This window comes from Teleopsis dalmanni, chromosome 2 (genome assembly GCF_002237135.1).
Source record: "Teleopsis dalmanni isolate 2A chromosome 2, ASM223713v2, whole genome shotgun sequence".
Taxonomy (NCBI): Eukaryota; Metazoa; Arthropoda; class Insecta; order Diptera; family Diopsidae; genus Teleopsis; species Teleopsis dalmanni.
The window spans coordinates 132,147,651-132,159,668 of record NC_051847.1 but is presented as its reverse complement, the minus strand read 5'-3'; the positions used below and the strand labels follow the sequence as shown (position 1 = coordinate 132,159,668).

Here is a 12,018-nt window from a genome sequence, read left to right as displayed (position 1 = left end):
GGGTTCGAAGAGAGAGATGCACTGCGTGAAGCTAAGCACAATTGATGCGACTAGCCCGGTACATAACATTCTGCGGGATTATAAAGAGATAACGGAACCGGCTACTAGTAATAAGGTGGCCACGAAGGTTACGCTAGTAGAGCATCAAATTGTTACCAAGGGACAGCCAGTGTATGCAAAACCTCGGCGGTTAAATCCTGAAAAATTTGAAATTGCGAGAAAGGAATTTGAATTTATGACGAAACAAGGTATTTGTAGACCAAGTAACAGCAATTGGGCAAGTCCGTTGCATTTAGTGGCGAAAAAGGATGGTAAGTGGAGACCGTGTGGTGACTATAGGAAGCTTAATTCAATAACACTACCAGACCGGTATCCAATACCCCATATACATGATTTTACTCGCATATTGTACAATAAGAAAATTTTCTCAACCATTGACTTGGAAAAGGCCTACAATCAAATTCCGATTGCTGAGGAGGATCGACCTAAAACGGCGATAATAACCCCGTTCGGCTTATATGAGTTTAACATGATGACTTTTGGTTTATGCAATGCTGCGCAAACTTTCCAAAGGTTTATGAATGATGTCCTAAAGAATCTGAGTTATGTGGTAACGTACATAGATGATATATGTATAGCATCAGCTGATGAAAAGGAACACGAAATACATTTAAGAGAAGTGTTCAAACGATTAAGTGATCATGGTCTGAGAATCAATCTGGGAAAGTGTGTGTTTTTTATGAAAGAAGTTACCTTCCTGGGTCATGTGATAAATGGGGATGGAATTAGACCTATAGCTGAAAAGGTAGAAGCGATAAGAAATTTTAAAAAACCGAAGGAAGTACGAGAGTTAAGAAGGTTCATTGCTTCAATTAATTTTTACAGGCGTTTCCTCCCGAATGCCGCAAAGAATCATGGCATCCTGCACGCGCTATTAAAAGGAAATAAGAAAAATGATAGATCTCTGATTGATTGGACAGCAGAGGCCGAGAAAATATTTGAAGTGTGTAAGAATAATCTGGCGAATGCTGCAATGCTAGCACACCCGGCTCCGAATGCGAAACTGGTGCTAAATGTGGATGCTAGCAATGTTGCAGTAGGAGCAGTGTTGCAACAGCTTATAGATGGACAGATGCAACCGCTGGGATTCTATTCCAAAAGGCTGACAGAGACTCAAAAAAGATATAGTACTTATGACCGCGAGCTACTTGCTATATATATGGCGGTCAAGTATTTCAGGTACATGATTGAGGGCAGGAATTGCACTGTGCTAACGGATCATAAACCGATTACATTTGCTTTCTTACAAAGATCTGAAAAAGCATCAGAACGCCAGTTACGCCATTTAGATTTTATCGGGCAGCTGACAACAGATATTCAGCATATAGCAGGCAGCAAAAATACGGTCGCAGATGCTTTATCTCGAGTCGAAAGTGTAGTGGCTGGAGTTAGACGATCACTAGACTATGATAAGTTGGCAGAAGCTCAGAAAGTTGACCAAGAGATGAACGAGTTGATAAGAAACTGTACAGCGTCATCTCTGGAGCTCAAGTTGGTAGAGTTAATTACAGAGGGTGTTTCTGTGTATTGTGATGTATCCGGAAAGAAACCGAGACCGTTTATTACAAAGTCCTTCCGAGCGCAAGTGTTTGAAATGTTACACAATTTAGCTCATCCTGGTAGAAAAGCAACTATAAAACTAATAAGTTCTCGTTTTTGTTGGCCTAAAATGAAGACTGAAATAAGTCAAATGGTGAAAACATGCATGGCATGCCAAAAGTCAAAAATCCAGCGGCACAACAGGACTGTGTTGCAGGATTTCAACGCTCCTGATCAACGTTTTGAGCATGTTCATATTGATATCGTGGGACCTTTGCCCTATAGTAATGGTATGCGGTATTGCCTGACATGCATTGACCGGTTTTCAAGGTGGCCGGTGGTGGTACCATTGGCGGAGATTACGGCAGAATGTGTGGCTGAGGCTTTAATTAAGGATTGGATAGCGCATTATGGTGTGCCGAAAAGGATTACGACAGACCAGGGACGACAATTTGAATCCAAGCTTTTCGATGAGCTAGCCAAAATTTTGGGGTGTGAAAGGCATCGAACTACAGCATATCATCCACAGTCAAATGGACTTGTCGAACGTTTTCATCGCACGCTAAAGTCTGCACTGAAGTGTAAATCAAGTGTTGAATGGACAAGGGCCTTGCCAATTGTTGTAATGGGATTAAGAGCGGCATTTAAAGAAGATTTGCAAGCGACACCGTCGGAATTAATTTATGGGGTAAATATACGTTTACCAGGAGAGGTGTTTGATGGTGATTTGAAGCAAGTATCGCAAACAGAGTTTGTTAAGAAGTTAAGGGAAACTATGAGCGAACTGAAGCCATTACAAACATCGCGTCATATGACGGAAAAGCCATTCGTATTTAAAGATTTGAAAAGCAGTACGCACGTATTCTTACGTGATGACGCTGTGCGACCACCACTGAAACAGCCGTATGAGGGCCCATATGAAATTTTATGTCGTGGTGAGAAAACTCTAACAATAAGGGCAAGAGGACGCACGATGAACGTCAGCATGGATCGAGTGAAACCAGCATATTTTGCAAATGAAGCTGATGAAGGTTGTTGCCAAGATAGTGTCAAGGTGTTAGATGATGACAGTAACAAGCAGATAGCACCGAAGGTGACTCGAGTGGGTAGAATAGTGCGTTTTCCATTGAGGCTTATGAGGTAGTAATAATGTGTAATACGGATAGAATTTGTCGTGATGCAGCCGTCAAATTCTAGAAGGGGCTGTGTGGTGAGAATCAACAAAGTAGGCTAAAATTGTCAGATTCTCTGATATTTAAAAATATTTATTCAGATTTTTTCAGTCAGTTGATCAGTCAGTCAATTAGTTAGTGTTTCTAAAGTTGTATTAAAAATAATAAAAGTTTGTGTTACAATAAATACTGTTTTTTATTAATAAAAGCTATTTGGTTATTGTAATCACAACAAGCGTGATCTCATATCACAATTTTTATGCTATTGTTTATGTTACATCTTAAGTTTAAAGTCCGAACGTGTTATGTTTATTTTGGAAGCAATTAAAAATTTAACTAAATAACAATTATCCAGAACTACGCAAACGTTTAACAAAACCTAAATATTTTCCATTCTAATAAATTAAAAGGAAAATAATACGAAATAACGGAATGTGTTTGCTAAAGTGAATTATTTTTCAAATAAATTGTAAAAAATTAAAATAAATCAACCAACATTTTTTCTCTATTGAAATCAAGTTATTAAAATCAATTGAACTAATTTTGTATTGTTTTTATGAACTCCTCTACTCACATATCAGCAATGTTTTCGAAAATCCCAATTTTCCAATTCCAAATTCCAATTCCATTAAAATTAAATGATAAATACAAAAAAAAAAGAAAAAATAGAAGTTTACAGTTTCATTGTTTTAAAATATTAGTAGTTAAATTTAAACAATTTCAATTGTTTAAAATATTTATAAAATGTATAATCAATTATATTTAATATGTCATAAACTTTAATCTTGTATACAGCTTAAGGTATGACCATATGAAAAATTATTCAAAATGAAATTCTCAAAACCCCATTTAAAAATTAGAAATATTCATTTCCCGATATACTGATATTTACCTTGAGTTCAGTCCAATTCACATCTAGGACAGTCTTTGACTGCTACACATCTCTAAATGAGATGTCGACGCAGTTCAATATTTCTCTAATCTGGGTTCCCGGTCATAGGGACATTTACGGCAATTGTAAAGCAGACGAGCTAGCCAGACGTGGTGCTTCAGGGAACGACTCGGAACACCTAAACAATCTGGGCATATCATGCAAATGCCCAGATATCATGCAAATTGAATTTAAATTCTTCCTGTGCCGAACTTTTTAACAAAAGATGGGAAGAAGCTGCGATATGCAGGCATCTGTATGCAATGTAGCCACAGACCAACAATAGAAAATCGAAATCTCTCTTAAAGATGTCCCGTAGAGATATCAGTCGTGTAGAAGGTTTACTAACAGGTCATTGTATTCTAGGTAATCATGCTAGGAGACTGAATCTACCGTTCAACCATTTTTGCCACAGTTGTGGTGAGGATGACGAAAGTGCCTCTCACCTGCTTTCTTCCTGTCCGGCAGATGCGCGGCGCTCCTCAAATTTTTGGGAGCTTTCATTTTTGAGGATCTTGACGAACTTCGAGACCTCCCTCTATATAGCATCATAAGCTTTATTAAAGGTTCTGGATGGTTTTAGCCCATGGGTTCTAAATAATACGGTATCACAATGGACCTATAGGCCTAAGTGGATCCCCTGGGATCGCCGGTATAACTTAACCTAACCTACTGGTATTTTTATTATATTTCAAGGAATTAAAAAAGTTTCGGGTAATGAAGCCAGATTGTTCGAATATTCTGTAAAACAAATTTTTTAATTTTAGTCTTCATCCTCTTTTATAACACTATATCACAAATCGTATACAGATAATTACGAAATTTGGTACAAGTTTTGTCAGGTACAGGGTATTTTTATAATAGTTGTTGGTTTCAGATGCGGTTAAGGTTACTCTCTTTTCAAAACACAAGCGCTGGTTTGTTAGCTCACACCCGGTCATGAAAATGAAAGATTTAAAAGTAAACCAAAAAGAATAATTTTTTAAATTATCTGTTTGAAATGTTTGCCAGACTACTTAGTTCATGGAGTTTCTGAGTAAACTTCCATATCTCAATATTGTCGAGCTTGGGCATTTGAAAAAAAAAAGTAATTAATTGTTTCTCCTCTTCAAATTTATAGGGTCTGCACATCTCATTGGAAGGGATAAACTATTTTTCAGCCCAATGGCATGTCAGCAACGTCATGAGTTTTGCTAATTTTATCTTCGCTCTGTTCAATTAAAATTTTGTTCTTGATAAATTGCAAAATGGCAATAATAGTTTGGAGTTATTGCATCCTACAGTAGATTTCCTTTAATTTTTAGTGTTCTGATTATGATTATGAATAAGTTAAAAACCTTCTAAGAAGATAGATATTTATTTTTATATAAGGGATACCTATGGTTCTTATTTATGTAGTAGTTTTATAATTTTAAAATTTTTAATATGAGCTACAAAGAAAATTTGAACTCATACATCGCGTTGTTATGCGCTAAGTATAAGTTTAGCTTAAAGTCGATATGGAGTTCGGAATTAAAAGCGTTTTTTATTTGAAAGCTTAAAAATAGTTTACTATAAACTATTATTATATTATTATTTACTATTCATAATAATCGAATAGAATCAAATTTTTTAAAAATGCGTACGTTTTAATTTGTTTTGGTTTAGCCAAAAGTTCATTTTATTTAGATTCTCTCTAAAGCGGAAATTCTGTATATGATATATAATTACTGAATATTATTCAGTGTTGTGACACATATAAAAAAGGCTGTAGGAAGTTCATAAAATAATAAAAATACAAGTTAAAATAAATAATATACACAGTATTTAAGTTATATGACGTAAAAGACTGAATTAGTTTTAGTTTTATTAATTGTTTATTTAAGCATTTAAGCATTTTATTAATAAATGACTGAAACACACGACTTACACATTAAATGTGTTTATTACATTTTGTTTTGCATCTCTAAACTATTAAGGTGATTAGGTTAATCTTTTTGTTTGCATACCCGTTTTGAACATCTATTATTCCCAGTCCTTTACTAGTTTTGAAAATACTAGTTTACTAATAATATTAAGATAAATAAATAGGAATATGAAAAAACTTACTAATGGAATAGCTACATGGTTTTACATTTTATTAAATAAACATTTATCTACATTATGAATATCATTTCATCCAGTAGCAATCTTTGATTACTTTAACAGATTAAGCTAAATTTTTATGATTTAATCATATTAATATTGTTAGTATTGTAAATGTGAATATTAATTTTAATTATTATTTATTATTTTTAAAGCAATAATAATTAAGTCTAATTATATTTAATGGTGATAGAAACCAGTTTAATTTGAATTCATTATTTTTTTATGTGTTAAAGAAAAAGTGTTGACATGAGGTCTTAAAGTTCCATAGATCAAGTTACATAGACAAGTGCACACGTTTTTACAGTATCTTATATCTTACTTATAAAGATCTTAGAACATAAATCAAATGAAGCACATTTGTGTTAGCAAAAGCTTCTCAAAACTGTGGACTTCAAACTGTTATGTCATCAAAAAAATGCAAAGTTGGCAAATCCATTAAGCCAGAAAATCACTTATTTTTCTTTATGAGATTTTAGTTTTTTATTAGATCTTAACGTGGATAGTATTTGTTATAGTAACTAATAGAACAACCTGTTTAGTATAATAATTTTTCTAATGTTTTAATATATTTTTCTACATATATTTTATTTATATAAATTTCAATAACAAATCTTTACTCTTATATATAAACAGAAAAATCGCTACAATAAATTTAGTTTAATTTAAACCATAGTCGAGAACTTTGAACATTTATTTAAAATGTATGAAAAATTACTTTGCTTAAGTTTTTTACTTTGTGCTTTTTCCGTAATAAATGCTAAATTTCGTAAGTCTTTTTTTAAATTTATCAAATATTGGTTAATATTTACATATAAAATATTGACGTATTTAAAGTGTTTCTTTGAGTGTTACTTTACTTAAGCAAAAATGTGCATAATGAAGTCTGTGAATTTCGTAAAATGTTTAAAATTTAACAACTAAACTAAAATGAATTTTATAAGAAAATATTTATTCATTCAAAACTGCTTACATATATATATATAATATTATAAATTTATAATGTTACATATGTAAGCAGTATCGTTTCAAATAATAGATCTCTATTATTAAATCTAAAAAAAAATAAAATTTTGTTTTGAAATGTAACTGAAGGAAGAAATAAATATCTGATTTTCAATTCATGTGTTAATAAGTTTTAAAAGAAAAATATAATATTTTGTTTTTTAAAAATAATTTTTCGAAAACAAATATAAGACAGATCATAAAATGCTTACGTTACAATAAAAAAGTTATTGAAAGTTTACATTTACTGAAGGTGAAAAGTGCTATAAGGTAGCATAAAGGTCATGATCAATTACAAATTAAAAATTGTCCAAATACTAGCATTATCATACGTCGAGCTGGTTGTAATATGTGTAACTATTTATCCACAAGTACGAGGAATATGAAGTCAAAACGACTTTCTTAGTTAATTGAGAAGAATTCGATCCTCCTTTTACTTCATCTACGTACCCAGTATTTGTCTATGGATCGTAATGAAATAGTTAGTGTACTCAGCTTCAATACATAAAAGTCAAAATTTTACGTGAAAATGAACAGCATTAAGTAGTGGTATGAGTTTCTGAAAAATTAGATGACGGGTGTAATTTTTTTCGCGTAACCGATACGAAATACTTTTGAACTTCAAATCTCAATATCTCAAAAAATAAACTATATCGAAAAACTCACTGTAAAGTTATTATATAGGCAATTGAAATTTATAGGAAATTGAAATCCCGCCATGATTTCAGAGGTCATTACCAATGGTCTCACGATCTTCAGATAAATTCCAAATCAATAAGTTATGTCAGAGTATCTTTACTGATATTTGAAATTAGTTTAAACCAATCATCTACGAATTTTATTATGAATGTAATAATAATGGAATAGAACTGTGAAGATTTATATATACTAATTGTTTTAATATATATTTTTAATACTAAAATTTGTATATACTCAAAATCGAAGCATACTTACGTGGTGTTATCTCTAGAAAATAAGTTGTTTAAAATAATAATAAAATAAATTTATTAGTCATATAAACAACAAGAAATGAGGATTTTAAATTTGATTACAATGGGTTATTATCATAAAAAATATATAGGACTACATTCGTTTGCTTATTTTATTGAAATAACTTTAAAAATGCAAAAATTTTGTGGAGTTTTTAATTTAAACAATTGTTATTTTATTGAATAGAATGTACATTTTTATAGTTTTGAAAGTTTTATGATAATATCAAATAATCAAATTTTTAAACGAATTCTGGAAAAACAATTTTTGGAAGTAAAATTCATTACGCTAATTTTTACAAATACACATTTATATTATGAAAGATAATTAACATGTATTACTTCCATAATTATATATAATATATACTTTTATATATAGAATTATGCAAGTATATATATATATATACATTCATAATATAAGTGTGTATTTGTAAAATTTAGCGTAGATACGAGAATTTATATAGCCGCTCAGTTTACTAAATGAATTTCACTTTGAAAAATATATTTATATATATATATATATATATTTATAATATAATTATATATATAATAATATATAATATAATTATAATATAATTATTTATCCAGAATTCGTTTATATATATATATATATATATATATTTATGTATCAAGGTTGTCCAGACTAGAATCGATCGCGGGCCAATACAAATCACTGTATAGATTGCCGGGCTTCAGAAACAAATGCGTTCATAATTGTTTCCGACAGAAATAAAAACACTATTATAATATTAAGTTTAGTTTGATTAATTTATCAATATAAATTCATTTATTTGTTATATCATAAAAATGAAATAATGTAGTTTTACCAGTACATCAAAAGAAAATTTACGTAATTGTAACAGACTAAAATCATGTCGCGGGCCGTGCTTTGGACAACCCTGCTATATATGATATACATTATATTATACTTGCATAATTCTTACTCTTTCTGTTATTTTAGCTGTAGATCCTAAACCCTGTAAATATGGAGATACGGAATGTATTCTAAAAATAAGTAATTACTTTGTAAAGGAAAAATTTCAAGGTATATATGTATTTTATTACCATTATTGTTGCTTTTTTTACTTTTATTTATTAATTTACAAAATAGGTGACGATGCTATAAATTTGATAACAATAGATCCACTGAAAGTAGCCAAAATCAACATAAAACAAGGTGCTGAAAGCCCGGTTAACATAGATTTGCAATTCGTTAATAATAATATTGAGGGTCTCAAATCAGTTAAAGTCGCTAAGATTAAGTATGAAAAAACTTTGTAAAATTGCAAATAAAAAAATTATGAATATATAGAAGGGTGTGGGAGGAGTGCATCTATAATATTTACCGAAGTACTGGTTGTTTTAGACATTTCAACACAAGAAAAAATAGCAATAATCATCAATATCTCAAAAGCGATTAATCCAAACAGCTTGAATTATATACCTACTTTTTGATAAATGTTTAAAATACACTCTCCCCCTAATAATTTAATTTAATTTTTAGTTCAAGGAATCATTTCCCATACTATGCCAAATAAGTCAGATATAGTCTCTATATGTACATTTATATTATTTCTCTTGTATGTGTTTACAGAGGATTTGGAAATGATCTAACGCAAAAACACGCAATACATTTCATGATGCCTCATGTCAGCCTTGTTGGTGATTACAGTATTAACGGCAAAATTTTGATACTACCAATTAGTGGCAATGGAAAAAGCAATATGACTTTTGGTAATTAATTTTACATAATGCTTTGATTTTTATGAATTTATTTTATTTTTATATATATTATTTATACTATTAGTTAATACTGAAATGATCGTACAGTTTTCTGGAGAGCCTATACAAAAAGATGACGGCATCCACATGAAATTAAAAGATATAAAAATTAAGTTTATACCTGAACGCCTTCATTACTATTTCGGCAACTTATTTAATGGGGATAAAGCACTTGGAGATAACATGAACGCTTTCTTAAATGAAAATTGGAAAGAAATTTTTGGAGAAGTTCAATCTTCTTTGGAATCTGCCTTTAAGCAAGTGGTAGAGGCTGTTTTGAATACCGTTTTTTCAAAGTATCCTTATGAAAAGTACTTTGTGCATTAAAACATTTAAAATACTAAGCTGTGATAAAAACAAAGTAAAATTATTTGAAATAAATATTTTAATAAAAATTTTAAATTTTATTTAGATACCGCATTCAGTTATAATAGAAGCTGATAACTAAATAAACTAAATGAACTAATAAATAATGAAATAAAAAATTTTTTTTCTAACAAGGAACTATAGTATAGAAATTTATGGACAACGAACTGAAATAAGAATAAATAGAATTATTGTAAAAAATGACCTCTCTCATACCTTTAAGTTTGAGATAAAATTTTATGTAACAATAATTAATTTTAAAATTAACGAATCCACTCTAATGAGTTTTTAGCTGTAATATATGGCACTAAGTCTGATATGAACATGGTCAAATAAATAGACCATTTATTAGTTTTTATCTTTATATTTTATATTTAAAATTCATCGACATTTCGAAATAATAATAAGAATTAATTATATTGGTAGAATTATTTTATAACACTAATAATAATATAATAAATAATTTGTCTAAAAAATTATATACTTATATATATATAATGAGACTATTGGGAAGCGTATGCATTCGTCATTTCTGTTCATTATTTTAATAAATTTCTTTTTATATGGAGATCCGCCAGTGTCAATCTTTTGTTATATATCATTTCTCTATCTTTTATTACGGCATTAGTGTTTGGTTGGATTTGTACCAAGTGCTAGACTAACGCATATCGTTTATGTGTATATCGTATATTTTTTATTTTGTTTATCTTTTATTTTGATTATCTTATTCTCTTAATTTCCAATTATCCACAAATTTTAGAATCTTAGCCATATTCAAAAGTGTTATTAGTTTATCTAAATGTTAGAAGGGTAGTTGTTGTTTAGAAGTTTGTGCCTTATTTTTTTAGGTTCTTTATTAGGCATTAGGCATGTTTATCAGTTAGTTCTCTATTTTATTTTTTTTGCATCTCTTTTTTTTTTTGTCGGAATACTGTAGACTGAAGAAGGGCTAGGGTATTCATATTTATCAATGATTTTCTTTTAAGGCGATTTAGTGCAGTTTTTTTTTTCTTTCTTTTTATTAATGCAACTAGTAAATATACTTAAGACTAACAAGCATTTTTAGTTAAATTATTATAAATATTTACGCTAAGGTTTTATTACTTAATGAGGCCAGAGGGTTTTATACGTTTTAATCTCCGTGCTGAGTCAGTTGCTTTGAGTAATTGTAAAACGTCTGCATTTTTATGATATGTAATTTTTGTTACGTAAGCAACAGCATACGTTTTTATGACGCCCTCGACGGGTTTGATTGCTAGATCACGATGTAGGTCTGCACTACGAATGTACCAGGGCGCGTTTACAATATTTCTAAGGGCTTTGTTTTGGAAACGCTGTTTTATTAAAACATTGCTCTTACCGGTGCATCCCCCTAAACTGTATACCGTAAGTCCATAAAGGCTTTAAAATTTGATTGTAAGTCAGAAGTTTTTTTTTGTGTCGATAACATTGAACACTTGCCGATTAACCATTTTATCTGCTTATACTTTAGCTCAAGTTCTTGTTTTTTCTTTTTCACATTCTCTTTCCAACGTAGTTTAGCATCTAAGGTCATGTCTAATTATTTCGCTGTATTTGCATAGGGTATTTCCAGTCCATTTTTATTTAATTTGCAGTGGGAGACCCTTTTATTCGTAAAGTCCACATGTAACATTAAGTCGCCATTGTTTCGTCCACTGATGAACATTATTAATAGCTAGCTGGAGAGTTTTAGTTGATTCCATTTCATTAGATTTAGTGCAGTTGCAAAAGAGTTTAGAAAACAACTACTACTAATTTTCTAAACTAGTATTAACAAAATAAACAAAATATTAAACATGAAAAATAGTCTTATTTAGATGTTTTAGTGTTTATATTTAAATACATACTGCTTCAGTAAAAGAGGCGAATAAGTTACAGATAAATATACACAAATCTATCAAAAATGCTTATCAATGCAATAATAGCTTAAATCTAGCCCTCAAAACAGGCAATGCATCTTTTAAAATATTCTCTAAACGTTAATTCTCTCCAATATAAATTGCAATATAACCATTTTGACAAGATGTTA

General features: G+C 30.2%; 1 protein-coding gene across 1 annotated transcript; it reads left to right on the top strand.

The window, feature by feature from the left end:
• Positions 1 to 6,462: 6,462 nt before the first annotated feature.
• LOC119684990 (protein takeout-like) lies at positions 6,463 to 10,040 on the top strand (the record flags this gene model as incomplete). The annotated part of the gene is given in 5 exon segments (XM_038099156.1): positions 6,463 to 6,595; positions 8,782 to 8,865; positions 8,932 to 9,082; positions 9,415 to 9,554; positions 9,628 to 10,040. Coding segments are annotated over 5 exon segments (744 nt in total). The 3' UTR covers positions 9,930 to 10,040.
• Between the last annotated feature and the right edge of the window lie 1,978 nt (positions 10,041 to 12,018).